A 21,525-nucleotide genomic window follows, 5' to 3' on the forward strand; every position below is an offset into this window, starting at 1 on the left:
AAAGAGCAATATTTTTCAATCTGTTGATTGAAACAGATTTGATCTAAGTAATTCAGTACAATACTGTTATGTCCCCAAATAGAGCAGGAAGATGCCATTTCTTCTGCTGTAATTGGGTTTGAGATGGCTGTCTTCCAGAACAGAAACGGAGAGGAAAATGGAGTGAAACAAGGGGGTGGTAGGTTCAAAGCAAACCCAAGGAAGTGGCTCTGGCATAATGAAGCAGTGGAACTCCTCACTGCAGGATGCTGTGGATGCTGAACATTTGCATGAGTTCAAAAAGCACTCAGGCCTATTCATGGGGGAAATACCTATTAGGGGTTATTAGGGACACAGATGCCAGTGCTGGCTCAGGAAGTCCCCCAGGCACATTGCACAGGATGGGGAGAGTCACCTGGAAAGCACTGGCTCACTTGCCAGTGAGGTTCATGCCGTTTCCAGGTTGCCTGAAGCAGGTTAGCTGCCCTTGCAGCCAGGTCATCGATCCAGCTGGACTTTTTATATCTCTTTATTATGGCTGGAGTATGAACATCTTTTGAGTACTCCCCATGTTATTGAACTACTATTGAGAACATAGTTTTATTGGTTTTGCTGTTCCTGCTGTTGTACTACTTACTGTCTTTACTGGGTTTTTTCTGTATTTCTGCTGCTGGTGCTTGACAACACTCCTGGAGTGGCTTAAGCCTTTTGAAAAGGCTGCTCAGAGAGTCACCAGGTCAGTGACAGGCTCTGGCTGGCAAGTAGTCTGTCAGAGTGTTTCCTCTTCTGCTGGGGTTTTCTTTTCCCTTTATTGGACACGTTGGGCAAAGAAGAGTACATGCAGAAAAAGTGAGTTTCTGGGAGAGATTTTCAAGGGCATAAACTCTTGCCAGCAAGGCTGTGGCATGTGCCTATCTGTCTGCATGCTAACTGCTGCAGAAGTTGATTTCAGCCCTGAGAGCATATGTTTTGCAGCAGCCTGAGAGCCTGAGGTCTCTGCTGCTTCCCTCTGTCCCTGATGGAACTACCAAGGCAGAGGCAGCAGGATCAGGCCTTTCTCAGATAAGGTATTTTTATTTTTTCCTTTTTTTCTTTTTTTTTTTTTTTTCAGTTTTTTAACAAGAGACACCTGAAACTGGCACAGGAAACCACTAAGAAGTGAATTGAAGGAGGCTGGGACAGTTGTCCAGCCTCATTTCAAGTTCCTCTGAAGGCACAGGGCATCACCAATAAAGGTCTTCCATTTGCTCCACTTCTCTAAGAAGGCCCAGCTTTAAAGTTCAGTGGGAACGCCTGGGGCAAAGTCCATGAAGACCTTCACGGACACAATCATCTGACGTATTTTTGGGTGTGAGTCAATTTCTGATGCACCAAGACAGGAGGTGAATCAGTCACAGAGCTCTGCTGGCGGTGTCTAGGAAAAAAAACACGGCAGCTGCAGTCACCTCTGACCTGCTGGGCCATCCACACTTGACCCTATGGCTGCCTCATCTCCAGCAGGGAACAGCAGGACATGACAAGCCAGGGCCATGTGTCCCTTCCAGATTTCTGTGATCAGACGGCAACAGGGGCTGAGATCATCTGTGGAACACAAAAGGGAGATTAACCAGAAGGACAAAGAAGCCCCAGAGGGATTTCAGACTTTCTCCTCTTGCCACAACCTCTGTGGATGGCTGTGATGCTCAGATCTCTGGAGTCCATGGCTGCTGGCACAGGGCCCATGAGAGGGAGGTGTGATTGTTTGCTGTGCTGAGACAGCGCTCAAGGCAGAGCCCAGACTGACAGGCAATGGAGAAAGAAAAAGCCTGTCTTTAAACTTGAAGCTGATTTGGGGTTTTGTCTTGTCACAATTACGATGACTGACTGTGCCTCAGGAGTAATTTCTGGGTATAAATATTTCTTTGATTTTTTTATGTATAGTTGCCACTGTCTTGGTCATAGGCAGGCATCAGGCCATGCCAGCCAAGTTAGACACACAGAGTTAAGGCTGCATTGGCCTACATGAGACCACTTTGGTTCTAACCCCTCTGCTCAGCAACTTTACACTGAGAACACCAGTATGAGGGACAGATACACAGAAATAGCACAAATGTGTGCCAGAAGGAGTTCAGCTACACTTCTGGCCTCTGAACAGTTCCAGCTCAGCAATCTCCATGCGCTTTACTTCCAGGAATTTATCCTTTTACTTTTGACTTTTCGACTGCAATCTCAGAGCATGCACAGGACCTGCAGCAAGGTGTTTCCCTGCTTAACACCTCATGCAAGCTGGTGCTCCTTTTGTGGGTTTGACCTTGCCTGACAACACTTTTGATTCCCATGTCCTGCCACCTGGGTGAATTCTCAACATCTCCACACCTCACAACAGGGCACAGTCCTGTTGGAAGAGCCTCTGAGGAGCCCAGCTCCTGCCTGGCCCACTGCTTAATGGACAGTAGACCGTGTTTGTACCAGAAAAAGTGGAGGATTTCCATTCCCCGGTGCCTGCCACTTAGGGCTTGGGATTAGGAATGGGTACAAGGGAGCTGCCTGAAGCCAATTGCATCCTCTGTGTCTGTAAAAGAAGTGCCAGACACAAGTTATCCCTCCCTCAGTGTAACTTGGAAGGGTGTCCCAGTTACTGCTGGCACAGAACAACCTGTATTTCCTCTGCTGTTTCAAAACTCATGCAGGTACTACTGCTACATTCATAAAACTAGTGGGAGATTTGTCATTCACAGCCTGAGTGTATGAGTCTGAAACTATGTATAAATAGGTTATAGTCACACTTACATAACACTGCCTTATTTATGATGTTAAGCCCAAGGGAGAAATGTCTCTTCTCCAGCCCTTTCTTCCTAGCAAAAAACATAATTCAAAGCTCAGCTTCAATCCTATCACTGAGGCCAGATGCTTAACCAAATACTGGGAAATTCAAGCAAGGCATTTCTCTTTCAACTTGAAAACAGTGATGTCCCCAAAGAAGGCAGCTGCTAGGATCTCTATGCCCATGATTAAATACTTCACCAGGGATGGAGAGTTTTCAGGAGTGACCCCAGACCCACAGCTATGGGGGATATAATGTGCGTTAAAGCAAAATGTCACAGGCTATGTTAGAGGTTAAGATGCCACATCCCTTACTGGTTTCAATCTAATTCTCAAAGCAGATCCCTTATACTGCATTTGTCTTACAGCAAACTGAGAGGAGGAGATCAACTTGCTTTCATAGATTCAATTCTCTGGCTCTGCTGCATCCCCAAATCCTGCAGCCAAAGATATAAGACTAATCCCCATGGCACTTAAAATTCTGGAATTAAGGGACCCATGTGCCTGTTTTATCCACCTCACATACATTTGCTTTATAATCCTTCATTGTAATAACATGACCACGGACCATGTGTGTCCTGACACCTGGAATGGGGAAAGTGTCAGGGCTTTTGTGGAAGGCAGGAGATGGAAGGGGATGGGCAGGGGATACTGATGGGGTCTGACATCAGGGATAGTACCACATTTGTATAAAGAAATGACAAAATGTTAAGCATAGTCCATGCAGATTCTCATGTCAGGAAGAAGCTTTCCAGTCTGGGCTACCCCGGTGCACTAAGGCTGCAGAAGCATTCAGCAATCACCCTGCATCCAACCAACAAGCACCCAGTCTGAACCATGTGCTGGAAGATGCTGTGCCCAGGGGACAGCCAGGCTGCACCTGCCCGGACCCGAATTAGGACTGGTCTCTGGTCCTGGTGCTGTTGAGGGGTGATATTGAGGGGCAAGTCTGCCACACCTGTGGGAATACTGGGCTCCTAAGTCCTTCAGAGCAGGAGTGATGGGTGCATCAGTTCTGCATGTCCTTACCTGTAGCTGCCCAAGGGCTAGGGTGGTTCTAGCTCCCGGCTGCTAGGGGAGAGGGGATAGCTCCGAGAGCTCCCGAGGCAGAGTGCCAGCTACAAGCTAGCAAGAGACAGACTCCGGGACTCGCTGCAGAGGTTCTGAAGGCAGTTTATTTCTCCGAAGGATTTCCACTAGCAAATCTGGTTACATAGCATAGCAAGGAGTCTTTATAGGTTTCAAAGGGATTGAAATTCTAACCAGTAAAATTATGAGTTGAGAAACTATCCAATTACTTTAAGATTCTAGGTAAGAAAAAGACCAATCATCTAGTAAAGTTAAAAACCAATAGAAATCCTAAATGATAACAGGGATTTTGGCAGGGAGGGGGGGCATCTCTCATGAAAGGTTCCGTTGTCTCAGGGCACAAAATCCCAAGGGCCTTTTTCAGGCACAGTTGTATCATCCACACTTACCTACCATCCAGTCCTCAGGAATCCCACCAGCAGCAAACCTCCAAAGCTGGTGTTCCCCACAATTCCTGCCTAAACCGGGCAGCTCAAAAAGAAACAGCCCAGGATTTTGAAAGGCTCCCTGTTTCTGCAGGCAGCACTTAGGCCTGTTGCAGAACCACCCTCCCCTAGCAGAAATCATTGATTTTAAAATCCTGCTCCAATTCACCGACCATGCTGGATCAGATCTCACGTTTCTTACCCAAAGTAACTGGAGCTGCGCTGACTTTTACAAGCAGAGATGAGGCAGTGGCAAAAAGCAGGGGGTTGAGGAGCAAGAGGGGGAAACCAAATCTGCAGCAGAAAATCTGCAGGCCACTTTGTATCCTGCTAGAGTGGGTCCTGCCCTCATCTCATTTGCTCATTTGTATGGGCATAAACCATTTGTAGCTATTGAGGTACAAGGAGCACCCATCGCTTTTCTGAAGATGTGCTCCTTTGCTTTCAGGAGTAAAGGCTGCTTTTTCCATCTTCCAATCTAAATCAGATCAGAGGCAGTAATTACTCTTCTATCCAGTGATTTATATCTCTATCTGATATTGGAGGGCAAAAGCAACAGATTATTTTTTCTTCTTGAGATAAAATCTGTAGGGCATTTTGCTGGAGTGGGGATAACACACGAGCCTCAGCAACGAGCAAAGAAAGCAGACCTGGCAAAGCTCCTGGCATTTTTCATGTGCTGTCAAAGGCTTTTGGGCTGGCATGCAGAGAGCTTTGGGGCTTGAGGCAACAAAGATTGTGGCAGTGTTCAAGCAGCCTGGTGTGAAGGAGCAGGAATGGGATAGGGAAACACTTCAGCCCAGCCTGGGACAAATCCTCTTCCTTGCCTCCCTTGCCTCTTGCTCCAAGCACACAGTGTTGTTGAAAAGCCCTGAGAGATTGTCTGCTGATAACTAGCTGTGGTGAGCTGCTCTTGTGACTGCCCACAAAGAGCTGCATTTTCTCTGGATGCCTTGGAGGATGGGGTGATGATTTGCGACATGCTTGCTGAAATACTCTTTTGTGACCCTGGGCTTAAAATAACATCTGGAACAATGTGAAACTTAGCTATGAGAAGCCAGTGCAGGAGGGATGCAGGTGAATTTGAATAGCTACCTCTGGTTCTGCATTCACTCCTGGAGTGTCCCATGCTCGGCAAGGCACTTCCCTGGAGCCTAGGCTGGTCACATGCTTTTGCAGCTGAGGGGCTGGAAAGCACTGAAAATGAATATTTTCCCCTCCTCCACCTTCTCAGTCAACCTTGCATAATTTCCCTTTTAGCCTCCCTAGACAGGTTCATTACAATTCCCCTCCATTAATATGTAAATATGCCCTAGAGGAAAAGACAGCCTGAATTTATTAGCATGAATCTTTTAACTCTTTCACTGCGTCCTTTGTAGATAGGAGGGTGCATTCCTCAGCCTGGAAAGCTGAGAGGGAGGGAGATTGCATGAAAGGAGAACCGTAAGGTGCTGCAAGAGGACAAAAGGGGACCATGCCCTGTGGCACTCCGGAAGGGATGGGTTTTGTCAGTAAGTGCAGACTTGACAGTTGCAAAGACCTTGATTCTGCCTTTCATTTCTGCCAAAGGCTTCCTGAACACCTGAGGGCAAACCACTCACAGGGAGCGGCCAGGGAAAGGTGGCAGCATCTTTACGCTGCGATTTCTGTCACATGCCAAGAATAGTGACAATGTACCTCTGTGCTTTGTCCATCCACAGCTGCACTGGCTGACCAGGAGGATGGAGGGAGCGAAGCTCTTGGGAAAACTCCGGCATAACAAAGTCCTGACCAGTGTTCCTTCCCAGTGGTACAGAGGCATGCACATCTGTCAGGTAGCTGAGACCTGCAGCATGACACAGCACACCAGGACTCCATGAGTGCACATTGGGGTCAGGAGCTGGAGATTAGAACCAGGAAAGCCTGGAGGAGCCCAGAGGGCTCTTGGAGCTCAGCTGCCCACAGCAGCTATTGCACATCCAGGGGAACTTATGTTTCAGCATTTCTCTGGGCGGAAAAAAGCCTTTAGGTAGCCAAACAAATCAGTATCTATTAGCTGGGAAATGTACAGTCTGACTCTAATTTGGTTTTCACTGCCACAGAGATGAGGTGTAAATTCCTTTTTCTTAATTCAAGGTACATATTGACATTTAATCATCCAAATATGTGCCTCCTTTGACAATTCATTTCCCTTCAGCCTCTTTCAACAATTAACTTTTCTGGCCACAGCCCTATAAAAGATAATTCCTTGACTCTGCTACAAAGGAAATGAATGTCTCTTTCTCTCTTTTTTTAGGTTGTTTTTTTTCCCAGCAGGATATATTTCAGTTTGTATCATACGGATGCTGTTTGAGAGAAATACTAGCTTTCGCACTCCTCTGGGTTTTCAAAGTCAGGACATGGAGCTATGTGGTCGTCTCCAATCCCCACCCCTTTTCCCCAGTCCTTTCCATATGCCCTGCCCCTCCACTCCATGTAACTGTGCTGCTTCTTTTGATTTCTGGCTTCTGTCTTGCAAGCATTTTTTGTGACTCCCGTTTTATTATCTCCATAAATAAAGTGAATTAAATCTCTTCTTGAGCTAAATGGAAGTGAGGGAGATCCCTCTTCTCCTCCAGTGGTGTATCCTGGCTGGGTGGCCTTGATTTGGTTCATTTTGGGCACTTCCTTTGGGTTCAATTTCTCCACTGTCTGTGAGCCAGTAGCACCCCAGCACAGCACCAGCTCCAGTCATGACCAGCCAGGAGCACAGCTGTGAAAATGCCCAGTGTGGGTGCACAGTAGTATTCCCAGCAGCCTGCCTGGGTGCAGTTTATTTTCCAGGAAGAAAGAGCCAAGAACCTGAGATATCTCGATAGGCAGCAGGAAGGGATGAAGAGTGGGGAAAGGGTTCAGGCACTTGAAAATCTCCACCAGATGCACATGCATACACATCCTTACACACTCCACCCTAAAATAATGCCCTCCATCAGTGCTCTTGCGAGCACCCAGGGCATCAGCCCAAATGCCCCTTCTTGCACCCATGACAATATCACTTCCACTCCCATCTCAGATCAGTTTGTCCCAGTTACGTGCTGTATGGGAGAGGGGAAAATTAGGATGATAGGCCTGCCTCCAAAGACATACACTTTGTGCCCTTGGTTATCCAATTTTAGTGTAAAAGTTGGGTTGAACAGTGCAGAAGGCATTGGAGACACCAGGTTAGCTCATCCTGTAGTGGTGGCCAATATCTGCCCAAGAGGAACAAAGAAAACAACATATTTTGGCATCAGGCCTTGCACAAAACTGTTTAAGATGTTTTGATGATCCAGTTTGAATTCAAGTGTTGTTGGTATAAGACCATAATTTTCCATTAGTTTGTAATCAAATTCTCTCTTTGAGTGTTTTGTCCCTGACAGCCTCCTCTAAAGGAACAAAAAATTTCTCTAGTATGTCACAGGTCACCCAGAGTCTGCTTTACTTCAGCAGAAATAGGGTTTTTCTATTCTTGTGTTTGATGCAGGTTGGAATGGGAGATGATTAGCCTTCCACCCCTGTTGTATTAGGCAACAGGCTCTAATGCATTCCTGGAGTGGGCTGTATTACACAAATGGCAGCTGTGTTTCCCTCACAGCTCATCTGATTCTACTCAGCTAGTGAAGGGTTGGCACAGCACACAAAAGCCACAGGTGCAAAGATCAGGCTGAGTCAGGCAAAGGGGAGAATCCAACAGCAGTCAGAGAGCAGAGTGTAAAGGAGAGGCAGCAGCAGGATGCAGGAGTGTCACCAGATGTAGGTCCTGAATGTGCATGGTAGGCTGGATTCCTCTCAGGTAGGCACACACGGCAAGGTGTTGCTCTGCCTTGCCCGGGCATGCAGGGGAGGGGAAGTCAAGCTGCCTCTCCAAGTGCTGCCCTCTTTGAAAAGCAGTGATGAGGAAGATGGGCTTGAATAATCATTGGGCCCTTAACCTTACACCTACCACATCCAGGTCTGCATCGGAATAGCTGAACACTTTCAGGTCTCTGAAGCAGATTCACCTGGGACTGGCCAGCATGTATTTGCAGGAAATGCCCTGAGCACGGTTGCTGGCATTGTGGTTTGTGTCACTGCTTCTGTTTGAAAGCAGTCCAAAAGGGGACTTCAGCATGAAATGATTCCTCAGTGTTTGGGTGGTGATTATGAAAAGACCCTCCTGGGATACCTCAGGGCTGTGCATTTACTCCTTAGGCTTTTAGCTGAAAATAGAGTTCCTCTATGTGAGGAATTAAATCGAAGAGACCCCTCCACAGAGTCATACCATAGGTAGGCTGCTGTAGTGTTTTTAGGACTCTTAAGCTAATGAGATGCTATTTTCTGACAGGGGACACATGGCCATGAAACATATGCAGTCAGAAGGACCCAGAGGAACCCTGCAGAGCTGACAGCAGGCCGGCCCTGCTTAGTGCATCCCGCCGTGGTAAGCAGTCCAAGCAAAACAGTAGCAAGTGGACAAAGGAAGAAGAATGTGTGCAGCATGTGCCCGACCTGTGTGTGTATGCCTGACTGCGTGTGTGTCTGTGTGTGCCTGAGTGTGTGTGTGTGTGTGTGTGTGTGTGTGTGTGTGTGTGTGTCTGTGTGTGTGTGTGTCTCTGTATGTGTGTGTCTGTGTGTGTGTGTCTGTGTGTGTGTGTGTGTGTCTGTGTGTGTGTGTGTCTGTGTGTGTGTGTGTGTGTGTGTATCTGTATGTGTGTGTCTGTGTGTGTCTCTGTGTGTGTGTGTGTCTCTGTATGTGTGTGTGTCTCTGTATGTGTGTGTCTGTGTGTGTGTGTCTGTGTGTCTCTGTATGTGTGTGTCTGTGTGTGTGTGTCTGTGTGTGCCTGAGTTTGTGTCTGTGTCTGTGTCTGTGTCTGTGTATGTGTGTCTGTGTATGTGTGTCTGTGTATGTGTCTGTCTGTGTGTGCGCGTGCCCCGCACCATGTACACGTGCCCAGCGGTACGCGCAAATGCGTGTGCGCACGCGGGTGCGCCCCGCAGCGTGTGTGACCCGGAGAGGTCCCGGCGGGGGTGACACGATGCTGCCCCGCGGTGACAAAAGAATGGTGCGGCCCACCGCTCTCGTCCATTCACAATCCGCGGTCGGCCGGCAGCGCGGACGGATTTTTTTTTTTGTGAATGGAAGCGATGACGTCGCCGCGCCCGCGCGCCGCCTGCCCTCCATTCATGCGGCCCCGGCGCGCAGTGAATGGGCGGGGCGGGCGGGGCGGGGCGCGGGTATGCGGCGGCCGCCGCCGGGTAGTAAAGGCTGCGCGCGGCGCGTGGGGGTGCGCGAGCGGCGCGGGCGGAGGGCGCGGGGCCCGGCGGGCGCTCTCCTCCCCCCCCCCGCCATGGTGGCCACCGAGGGGCTGCGCGAGATGGAGGGCAGCGCGCTGCGGCGGCTCGTGGGCCGCGACGAGGCCGGGGCCGGCGGCGCCGCGCGGTGCCTGGTGCTGGACTGCCGCCCCTTCCTGGCGCACAGCGCCGGGCACATCCGCGGGGCGCTCAACGTGCGCTGCAACACGATCGTGCGGCGGCGGGCCAAGGGCGCCGTGAGCCTGGAGCAGATCCTGCCGGCCGAGGGCGAGGTGCGAGCGCGGCTGCGGGCCGGGCTCTACGCCGCCGTTGTGGTGTACGACGAGCGCAGCCCGCGCGCAGAGGCCCTGCGCGAGGACAGCACCGTGGCGCTCGTGGTGCGCGCGCTCCGTCGCGACACGGCGCGCGCCGACATCCGTCTCCTGGCAGGTACCACTGGCGGGGAGCGGGCGGTGGGAACACCGGGAATGACGAGGGGGAGCTGGCCACGGGCAGCTGTCCCCGCCCAGGAATGGGGGTCCGGCCTCGCCGCGCCCCGGGCAGGTCGCTGCCTTCTCCCGCCGCCGGCTGTCTTGCCCGAAGTTGGGAGCCGGCGGGAGGGTTGGGAGCCGGCGGGAGGGCCGGGGTGCCGCACGCACCGGGGCTGCGCTACCCCGAAGCTGGGGTCCTGAGACGGTGGCACCGTGGCCATCAGCCCGGTGCATGGGTGCCCGGGCGGTCTGAGCCGGCTCGGGGGCATCGAACGCGCCCTGTGTGCCTGCCTGGGACAGGAGGGAAGTGAGCGTGTGGGGGGAAATTCCCCTACCCTTTGTTTGAGTTCATACCCAGCCCCACAGTGCAGAGAAGGTATCTGTGTAGGGTCAAGTACCTGCTGTCACGGCCACGTCCCTTTGCAGAGGGCAGAAAACCTTGGATACCTCTGTGCTCCTTTTGCGACTGCAGCAGGGATCAGGGCTTCCCCCCTCTGCCGTGTATTAAATGAGAACCTGTGCACATTTGGAGCTTCTGGTCCTGAGAATTGCCGTGAGATGGTGTAGGGGTGGGGGGTGCTCAGCTGGGGTTCCTGGATGAGCTCTGTGGGGCTTTTTTATTTACAGCCTGAGAGTCTATTTATTCCTTGGCTTGCTTACAGCAGGGTTGAGGATATGTACACAGAGAAGCAAATCCATTAAGAGGCTTGATAGATGGAGAAACTAGGACTTCAGTTTTACTAGATAGATAGGTGGTACTAGTTGTACTAGATATTAGATTCAGTTGTACTAGATACAGTAAAAGCAGCAGGAGCTGTTCCAAGGATGCAATAGGATGTACTGCTGCAGGAGTGGCTGCACAGCAAGGGCTCGCTCAGGAGCAGGATCCTTCACCAGTGTGGTGCTGGAGCCGTGCATGTGTCAGGAAATGTTGCTCTACTTCAAGCGTGGCCTTAGTCAGCTGAGAGCTTCTGGTGCCTCTGTGCTTCTCGTGGGAGGTTGGTTGGAATGGGAGCCCTTTTTTGGAAAGAGTTCCAAGAGACTGTCTCAGCACCACAGTCTTCTTCCTTGCATGCCACAGAGCTACTGAAATGATCTTGCTCTGATTCCATGAGAGCTACACTAACCCAGAGCTGTGCATACCCAGGTGCACATTTGTTTGGTACAGGTCACGATGAAGATCACACATCTGTTTTGTGCAGGGCAGGCTGCTGCCAGGTTCCCTGTGAAACAGCCTGGCTGGGTGTTGCTTGGCCTGGCTCCTGCACCAGGCAGGGCTGGCGTGTGCAGCCAGGAGCTGCTGGATCAATGAATCTGATGAGATTCATTGAAGGGAAACATTTGAAAAGGCCTTTTTTTCTTTCCAAGAACCATTCTTTCCAAGATGTTTCTGCCCATCACCCTGGGTAGCTTTTCCCTCTCATGGTGTGATGACCACTGGAGTGCAGTGTAGTAGATCCAGGGATTTTAGGATCAGATCCCTCAAAGTTGTCTAACAAGGGCTCTTGGTTTTGGATGCTCTTTCAAATCAAAGCAGTAAGACTGTAAAGGGATGTCAGGCCAGGGAAATGAAGCCTCTGCAAACTGTCCTGGCTGTGTGGGAGGGACAGTGCGAATGCAGTGATGCATCTGCACTGTTTTAAGGTACTAAAGCCCTTCCTTTTTTGGGGAGAGGAAACCACAAAGGACACTGGGATGCTGGAAGTATTTGGCTCTAGCTGCCTAGGGATTCCTGGGCTGCTTGAGACGCTTACATCCTTTGTTTTGAATATCCAGCCTTGTTCAGGCCACTCTCAGAGCTAAGGCTGGACAAGAAAAATATGTTCTACTGTATGCTCTGATAAGCTGAAATCTGCAGCTAACTGTAAACCAAATTAAAAAAAAGAAAAATTTGAGGCCAAAACTCTTTTCCCCCACTACCACTCCCTTCCCCTGGTTCTGCAGTTGGTTTGAAACTTCAGGAACCATCCTGAGAGTCAGGACTTGATCTAGCTGGAGTCCTGTGGTCATACTAAAATACTTGATTTTCACTGATTTTTTGAGGCTTAAAGTCAGACCTTACCAGGATGCTGATTTAATTTCAATGAGAGAAGAAAATCTCACCAGAAGTATTTATTGGCAAGCCAACATTGCAGTTTCCCTGTCCTGGGAACTCAGTGGGGTTTGCTCTTGTTTCGTCTGCTGTGATGAAGCCCTGATGTCACCTGTGCTTATCCCCCTGGCAGCAGGTCAGAGGAACAAGCTGCTCCATGTGTCCTTGCATGTCAGCTTGCACCTGTGTCCTTGGGAGGCAGCAGACACCTTTTTCTGAGGGCATCTTGGCTATGGGTCGGCTTGGCTATACCTGGCCAAATCTAGGGCTTTCCTGGTCTTTTGTTTTTGGAGCTCCGAGCTGGAGGGTCAAGCTGGGAACGGGAGACCTGCCTGTCTTTTGTGATAGAATTATGTGTCAAGGGAAGATGAGAACTTTGGCCTTGAAGCAGCTTTTCCCGTTTAAGTCTGAGTATGCTGGAAATAAATCCTCTCTTCATTGTCTCAGAGAGCAACCAGGCTGGGGTTTTGACCAGCAGTATGAAAGGGACTGAACCCTGGACCAGGGACTTTGGATGGCCAAGATCATTCCTCTTGGTGCTCTTGTTCCAAGGGAATGGTAGGGCCTCAGGGGTTCCCTGCTTGCTGCCAAGAGCCTGACTGCTCCTCCTGGGGCACAAGGCCACTCTCCATCGCTAGTCTAGCATCATCTAGTGGCCAAGGGCATCTCCAGCTGTACCGTTCTGCAGTCCTGTGAATGCAGTCCAGGATAACACATAGTGTGTGCGTCTCTTCTTGCAGGGGGCTATGAGCGCTTCTCCTCGGAGTACCCTGAATTCTGTGCAAAAACCAAGTCCCTGAGCAATGTGTCACCCCCTACCAGTGCTGAGCCCCTGGATTTGGGCTGCAGTTCCTGTGGGACCCCCTTTCATGACCAGGTATGTCTAAAAGCCCAGTGCTTAGCTGTTTTGACTGCCCTTCCAGCACTGCAAACTGCTCCAACAGGAGTCTACTCTCCGTCTGTTTGGGCTTGGGGAGCCAGAGCCCTGCTTCCTTTCCTCTCATGGGAAAGCATGGTGGTCCTTGTAATCCCAGGGTGTTTGTGTACCCCAAAAAGCGGACAAGCCCAAACCCTCCTACCTCACACCTGTCTGTTTCTGAACAGGACGAAGAGAAGGAGAGGAAGGGCTGAAATAGGTTTTCTGCTCGGGAAGGCAGCCTCTGCTCCCAATTCTGAGGGCCCTCGGTCATGTGCCAGGTTGCTGCACAGCTTGATGTTTCCAAGCCACCTGGATGTGTGTCCTGCCTGCCAGTGTCCCCTGGTCAACCCCGTATCTGTTGTTTTCCTCTGTAACAGGGTGGGCCTGTGGAAATCCTTCCCTTCCTCTACCTTGGCAGCGCCTACCACGCAGCCCGGCGGGACATGCTTGATGCACTGGGCATCACAGCCCTGCTGAACGTCTCCTCAGACTGCCCCAACCACTTTGAGGGGCACTACCAGTACAAGTGTATCCCTGTGGAGGATAACCACAAAGCTGACATCAGCTCCTGGTTCATGGAGGCAATTGAGTACATTGGTGAGTGCCTGTGCAGAGATGTTGTGTCCATTGGTGACACTGGTAGGAGGGAGGTCAGCCACCATCTGCAGGCTTGCCGGAGGGGTTGGGCCATGGTGGCAGGATATGGGTCTCACGTCTCACCTCTGTTGCCCTCCAGACTCAGTGAAGGAGTGCTGTGGCCGAGTCCTGGTGCACTGCCAGGCTGGCATCTCCCGCTCAGCCACCATCTGCTTGGCGTACCTGATGATGAAGAAGCGTGTCAAGCTAGAGGAGGCCTTTGAGTTTGTCAAGCAACGCCGGAGCATCATCTCCCCCAACTTCAGCTTCATGGGGCAGCTGCTGCAGTTTGAGTCACAGGTGTTGGCCACTTCATACACAGTAGAGGCTGTCAGCCCCTCGGGGACACTGCGGGAGCGGGGCAAGGCCAGTACCACCCCCACCTCACAGTTTGTCTTCAGCTTCCCAGTGTCTGTCAGTGTTCATACCACCCCCAGCAACCTCCCCTATCTGCACAGCCCCATCACCACATCGCCCAGCTGTTAGCTCAGGGCCAAGGCCAGCTGGGCAGGTAGTGCCAGGTGTGCAGGGAGTGTGTGGAGCTCTGTGATGTTAAGCAATACTGCTGGACACTGCCATTCACCATGGACTCAACATCTTTTTTGTAGAGAAATTTCTTACCTCATCTTGGTTTGTTTACTTTTTATTGTTATGTTTTGAAAGCACGAAGTTGTAAAAGCCACAAACCTTGACATTGTCCAGGCTCTTTGGGGGAGGAAAAAAAATAGTATACTGGGTTTCCTCAAGTGCCTGGTCTTCATGTGTTTCCATCCCTACTTTACTGTCTTGTATTTTTACACCTCCCCTTCTCCCCATGTTTCTGCCCCCAGCTCATCTAGGTTGACAAGGGAGCATGTTGTTTTTACTGTGCAGCAGCCTTCCCCCTTGCAGAGAGGACTCTGTGTGTGTGGTGGGTGCTGCTTACCTGAGTCAGTACACTTCAGCAGAGCTGCATGCAGGGCCTTGGGCTGAGCAGGAGTGGTGCCACAGGGCTGCCTGCACTCAACCTCAGCCCTGCCAGTGTACCAGCAAAGTCACCAGCTGAGCCTATTCCAGTGGGGGAGAACAATCTCTGTGGTTGGGAAGTGGTTTGGAGGGAGAGATGTAGTCTGAAATGCCTCTTTTCTTGCCTCAGTGGATCACTGGTTTTTACAAAACTTCGGTCCAATCTCCTGTGGCTTTAAGATGAGAAAGAAGGGGTTGGGGCAGCAGTCTGGGCTGCTTTTGATTACTCTTGTTCAGTTTGCTCTCCAATGGTGGCCTGCTGCTCTTCTTCCAAAAGAAGCAGAATGGGACATGGGTGGGCTATAATTGAAAAGAGAAGCTGCAGGGTGGAGGACAGGCTAGCCCAGAGGTGTCACTCATCCAATATTTTCAAGCTTCTCCCACCTCATGACCAGCCCTTTTCCTGTGCTGAGTCCTGTTCACCTGTGTAACATTTCTGTAGCTTTTGGTCCAAGCCTTGAAAATGCCTCATCTTCAACCCACCTGGAGCCTTATTTCTCACCCTACCTCTGTCCTTCCCTCCAGTCCAGTCCAACACACAAGATGCCTGTGTGGCTGATGTACATATGTATGGGGGGTTTTTTTGTTTGTTGGTTTTGTTGGTTTTTTGTTTTATTTTGTTGTTTTTGGTTTTTTTTTTTCTTAGAAATTAACTTTTTATTTATTGCTTGAGGGAGGGAGAAAACATTGTTTGGAGAAAATAAAAATAAAACTGTTTTCAACAGTTTGGCTGGAGCAGATTTGTCCTAAGACCAAGACAGAACAGCAGGTTGTGCACACATTCCATTTTCACAGAGCAACTGTTAAAAATGTATTTATTGACTTTTAAACTATTACAAGTATTGCAGATCAAACATTTAGCCAAGCACATTTATAGATCAAACTCAGTTGTTACAGAGGTGTTACGTAAAGTCCACCATGTAGGTAGGCTGAGAAACTGCCTGTCGTGTTCAACTTTGAGAGAGAAGCTAAAAGAAGAAATAAATAAATGATATCCCAGCTCCAGGTAATTGGTAACCAAGAAAGGACACATACAGGGCTAGTTATGGAAACAAGTTACACAAAAAAAAAGGTCTAGAAATTCAACCCCCACCTACATTGCCATCTGATTTGCCAGAGAAAGCAATTGGGAATGACAAAGCACAAGCTCAAAAACATCCCCATTTCAATTTCCAAAGCTGAAGCAAATTTTGCAGATGTTAAGGAAGTGTCAAAATGATCTTGTCATAACAGAGATTCTAATAATCTAGCAATTAATGGGACCAGCACTAAAACTTGACACCAACAGGTTCTGAAAGACCGCTACATCAAAACCAGTCAGCTAATGTGACTTGACAGGCATATGTATCAGTGTAATGGAAATGCATCTGCTTCCTATGTTCCCTACAGATTCCCAGGCTCATTCACTTTACTTCAGAGATTTTACCACACATACAGTGTTTCTTAATCTCCTGGGTTTCACACCTACTCTATGTTCAGAGAGGTGGGAACACTGCCACTCCCTCTCTGCACATCTGTCCTGCCACTCTCGGAAAGACCAGGAGAACATGCTCTGGACTGTGCCAAGCCACCACCTCTGATCACCAATGGATTCAAGTCTGTGGAGGTTGACAAGCCACTTGTTATGTGAGACATGAACTGAATATGTGCTTTCCCAAGTCTCTGTCTGGGCTGCAGCCTAGCTTACAATGCTGCACAAATATTCAGCTTAATGTAACTGAAGCATGCATTAGATGCACATTCTTTTAGATTTCTGAGCTAGACTTTCTGTGGCAAAGCAGCATGGAAAACAGAGAAATCGCACTGACAATAAAGTCACACATTTCTTGACATTCATTCAGCTTCTGAGAATGATTAGCAATGTTCAAACTAATCTGTTTTGTGGCTGGACCCCTCCTTTTACCCATCTTGAAAAATCCTGTTCAGGGCAATTTCTGTTAACAGTCCCATACAGAAATTGCAGGCGAGAAACTGATGTCATTTCAGGGATGCAGGAGGCTTTTTTGAGATTTGCCACCATCTTAGTAGCTCTCACAGGCCATGCAGTGGGACAGCATGCCTCAGCACCTCACACATTCACAGCGAGCAGACACCGCTAACCTACAACTAGAAGCAGCTGGTTTCCAGAGCCAAGAAAGTGCCCTTTTTCAGGAGCTACTCTCTCCCATATACCACATTCCTTTTCTGTGTCTGCTGCCCATCAAAGCAAACAGTGCAGAACATTTTGTGGGTTTTTCTTTTTGCTTCAGTGTAGAATTTTCTCTTGGGGTACCCCAATAACAAACAAGCAAAGTTTAAGTTTGCAGGCAAAATAAATTCCTGCTTCATAATGCAGTGGGATTCAATTGTATCACAGGCAAACACTCAAAACAGGTTAGAAAACCAGTAGTTACTGCAACATGGTGGAAGTAGAATAAGAGGTTTGTAACAGTCTCTGTGGAACTGGGATCAAACACAACTGGTAGATAAAAATAAGAATGAGAAAATAAAATATACCTTATTAAGATACTATACTGTCTGCTTTTAATCCTAACAAAAGTTTTGTTGACAGCAATCAGACTGCAGTGTCACTCTGCAACAGGTACCTAAGTCATCAGTTTCATGGAAACAGTTTCAGCAGTGGAGAGCAGAACCTTCTCTCCTTTGTTAGATGGTGACTTTCTGTTGCCTATTAAGGCCTGTTGCAAAACTACACAGAAGTTTCAAAATGCTGCCTCAAAGGGACACTGACAAAAATCAACAGGCCTGAGAGACACACTGTCCCTTGTACCAGCAGACACCAAGTTCTGTCCCTGGTCTCCCAAGTGCCTACGAGGGCCTAGCCCAGTGTTCTTATGTCCTAGCTCCTACTGTGCCTCCACTGGTGACCTAATGCTGCAAAATGAGCATCCCAGTATCAGGGGACAGCTCATTTCTCAGGAGGCAGCAACTACCTGGTTATGGGGTCAAGGCATTTTTAAGGTCCCATTGTAGTTAACTCCCCCCAGCTAAAGCAGCAGTGTCTGTACCATTACAGCCTGCCAAATGCGGCTCTAGCACCACAACCTTGACCGGGTTTTTAATGGCTAACTTTGATATTAATGGGCAGATTCTCACTTTGTTTTGAACTCTAAGAGGAGCTATTGACAACATATGATGCTCCTGCACAGGTGTCTACAACACACAGATGCATCATCAGGTCTGGATATTCCTCTGTGTCTGGCCACAAATGGATATGAGATCATGCCATTACAAGACAAAAACCACTGCAAAATTATTTCCTCACACAGCACCTTTACTCTGCACAGAACATCAGAAACTAACACTGGCAGTTCAGAGATACTGGAAACTGCTGAGTTGGAAGGGATCCATCAGGATCCATCAGAGTCCAGCTCCGGGCTCTTCACAAGACAGCTGCAAGTCACACCAGGTGCCTGAAAGTGTTTTCCAAAAGCTTCTTGGACTCTGTCATGCTTGGTGCTGTGACCACCTCCCTAGGGTTCCCTGTTCCTGTGCCCAACCACTCTCTGGATGAAAATCCTTTCTCCTAATATCCAACTGAAATCTTCCCTGACTCAGCTTCATGTTGTTTCTTCCAGTCCTGTTACTGGTCACAAGAGTGAAGATATTGGTACCTGCCCCTTCACTTCCTTTCGTGAGGTTGTTGAAGACCCCAGTAAGGTCTCCCCTAAGTCTCCTCCAGGCTATTTTTATCCTCTAGAAATTTCAGGCTGCAAAAGGAATCCAGACTAGCCATTACTTCAACCAGCATGTAGGAAACCAAAAGCAAGAACAGCATCCAGTGTGGACTCTGTGGGGGTTTTCTTAATTAGATTTTTGTTTTTGAAAGATGCAAAGCTTTTAACTTTCATGCCCACATAAACCATTTTGCTCACCTAAGCAGCACAGCTGTTTCACCATTTATAACTATGTGTAACTGGGGATGAAGAGCAGCACTCGCTCTGGTCACTATCTGAAACCCTAGTGCAGATAGGCACATCCCCTCACTCCATTATTAACTAAATGAAAAACAAACCCCAAACTTAAATGGTGAATACAAAGCTTCAAAGCCTAGTGGTGATCTTTGCAATCCTAACACTATGAAACAAGTAGCCACAATACAAGCACCCAATTTTATCAATGAAACTTGTTTAAAAGGACAACTAGGCTAGAGCCTGGCTGGAACTTCAAAGCTACATATTCAATCAGGTCACAAAATGAAGCGAGAACCATATATCCACTGTCAGCTCAAGAAAAGTAAAATTCAGAGTTCAAGTTCTGTTGGAATATTGCTATTTCTAAGGTTTGCTTTAGAGATATTACAAACAGATGATGTTCAGGTAGCCCATATTGCATCAAATGACTGATTTTACAGTGGGTGATATTTCTTGAGAGGATGACTTGCTTCAACATTAATGCCTTAACGTTAAAAATAAAAATGTTGTGTCTTAATGCTGAAAGTGAAACACTCTTCAGGATTAAGTCTGTTTTATACAAACATGTTAGCAAAATCCCACTTGTGGGACTCGTTATTTTTATGAACTAAGAGCTCACCATTCTGTTGCTTTCTTGCTTTAAGGGGGATAAACCCTGAATGCATTAACTGGATCATCAGATACTAAATAGTGCTGGTTGATCAGGTAATGTATGTGTTGTGTCCAAAGGAGCATTTTTTTTTCCTCCAGCTGTTACATGGTCAATACTGAAGCATATCTCCTGATATTGGTTGTTAGGAAGAAAATTAACAGGTCTTGATCTTCAACCTTCTCTGAAACCGTAAAACACCACAAGAAGGAAACAGTTTCTACTTTTGTTAAATCCATATCCACCATGAGGGGGGCTTTTGAAACTGTTAGATGCTGTGCTATGCAATGCTTAAAAATAAATTTCTCCTACCCAGCAAAATAAACCTGGGAATTTGGGAAGAAGGGTATTAAGTGAATAAATCCTAACTTTGTTCTCTGATATACCTGCAAACAAATCTGCTAGCCAACTGATACTTTAAAATTTTGTTCTCATCAAAATGGAGAATTGATATTTAAAAAAAATATTACTTTTGTAAATCCCTTAAGCTCTTCAATTGTGATGTCATACACACAGATGTGACAGGAAAATTCTGCAATACACTCTCCCTTACCAGCCCAAAACCCATTTACTGGGTCTCATCTTAGAGAAGGACATAAACCAGATATGCCCTCCTATATTAAATCTTCTGACTTTTCACCTGCTTCTCCCTATAAAAACATACCCTGCTGTAACTGGAGAACATTTCACAAGCTGCATGTACTTAACAGGAGCCTTAAAAATGTTCTTTTTAGAGATGCCGCAGAGGGCATGGACCTGTTTCATGAAGTTCTTCTAAGCACAAGAGCTGGTTTTACCCTTGCAAACAGTTCACAGGACTTCCCCCAGAAAACTCACACAAACAAGGCCGCAAACTGACATATTTTGTTTCCACTCTAAAGTTACACTCACTCATGTTATCATTTTCTCCGAGGTGTGCAAAAAACCCCCTATATTGAGAATTTTACCTAGCTCCTCCTCAGATGAAATTTAGATTGCATTGGTAATGATTTTAGTCAACTTGACTTTGTGCAAAGTATCTTCAAGAAGGTTCTGGTTCAACTTCAGAATACAAAAGGAGAATAAATAGGATTTCTTGAAAACAGGAAATGAATGGTGTATGCTGAAAAGAAATGATGGGCTTAATGCAATTTATCTGCAAATAAAGTAACTAGAAAAGTAGTGTCTGAAATTTTAACATGTGAGATGGCACCAGTAACGATTTCCATTTGCACAATAATGTTCCCAAGATCTAAATTAAAATAATATTATTTTATACATGGTAACTGCAGAGACTAGGAGCCTGAGATATGTTATTAAAAGGCAGTCCCTTGTAAACTTTCCTCAAGAGGAACAGTAGCAATTGAGTATGCAAGAGTTACTCATATCATATTCATCAAGATAGCAATATTTTATAAAAGACATACAGCTTATTTCCAGGTTGTTAAGAATTTTATGTGATACTGATTTTCTGAAACATGTATCCCTCCAGTCCAAGATTGAAGTCGCATCCTTCTCCACTGTTCTGAAGCTACTAGGTCTTCTGTTCTGCTGCTGTTGCTGTGTGTGAGGGAGCTTCTGGCTTCACAATCTGGTATGTAATGAGATATTCTGGGTATGCCTGAAAGTAAAATAAGAAAAAAAACCCTGGTTTAAGCAAGGGTAACTCAGCAAGTTCTAGTTTTTACATTTCACTAAACAGTGACCAGAAAGGACAGCACAAGAGTCAGGTCTGTACTCACAGCATGTAAGAAAAAGTGGATTTCAAACTTAGCCAGCACTATGTGGAACTGCTGGATGTACTTAACATCTTGGTTAATACACAAATAGAAAGAAAGATGCCTCTTCCACACAGCTACTGCCAGACATTGTGTGCAACAAGAATTCAGAGTTACTCTCCTTGTTAGCTAATACTACAAATTGGTCAGTGCTTGTTAAGTGACTGAAAAATCTTGGATGACTGATAAAGTCTGACCTCAAAAGAGTAAATAACTTGTGATGTAACCTGCAAATGCCTTTACTGGCAGTAAAATACTTGGCCCACCCAAAGCACATGACCCAGTCAGTCATCTGTCCATGTGTCCAGTATTTCCTGGAGGCAGCTAGTAGCCAGTTCAGTCCCAGAAAAAAAGCTAAAGTTGACAGAGAGGAGGGTCACATTCAGAGGAACCTTGACAGATGAGAGGAGACTGAGCCTACAGAAGTCTCATATAATCCAGCAAGGGCAAAGGCACCTTGTAACACTGCAAGATGAGAAGCCACTCAGCTGAAAAGGTG

The 21,525-nt window shown here is 47.6% G+C and overlaps 2 protein-coding genes across 2 annotated transcripts in view; one reads left to right on the forward strand and one right to left on the reverse strand.

The window, feature by feature from the left end:
- The first annotated feature begins 9,531 nt into the window (after window positions 1-9,531).
- Window positions 9,532-15,433, forward strand: DUSP4 (dual specificity phosphatase 4). Its single transcript, XM_056489027.1, has 4 exons — window positions 9,532-10,013; window positions 12,887-13,023; window positions 13,443-13,662; window positions 13,802-15,433. The coding sequence occupies exons 1-4, from the start codon at window positions 9,620-9,622 to the stop codon at window positions 14,185-14,187; spliced, it is 1,137 nt and encodes a 378-aa protein (XP_056345002.1). The 5' UTR covers window positions 9,532-9,619; the 3' UTR covers window positions 14,188-15,433.
- A 71-nt stretch (window positions 15,434-15,504) lies between these two features.
- The window catches only part of TNKS (tankyrase), a 145,271-nt gene continuing 139,250 nt past the window's right edge, over window positions 15,505-21,525 (reverse strand). The window contains exon 27 of the mRNA XM_056489026.1: window positions 15,505-20,869. Within this exon, the coding sequence (XP_056345001.1) occupies window positions 20,783-20,869 (87 nt within the window). The 3' untranslated portion in view covers window positions 15,505-20,782. The remainder of the gene's footprint in view (window positions 20,870-21,525) is intronic.

This window comes from Oenanthe melanoleuca, chromosome 4 (assembly GCF_029582105.1).
Source record: "Oenanthe melanoleuca isolate GR-GAL-2019-014 chromosome 4, OMel1.0, whole genome shotgun sequence".
NCBI classification, from domain to species: domain Eukaryota; kingdom Metazoa; phylum Chordata; class Aves; order Passeriformes; family Muscicapidae; genus Oenanthe; species Oenanthe melanoleuca.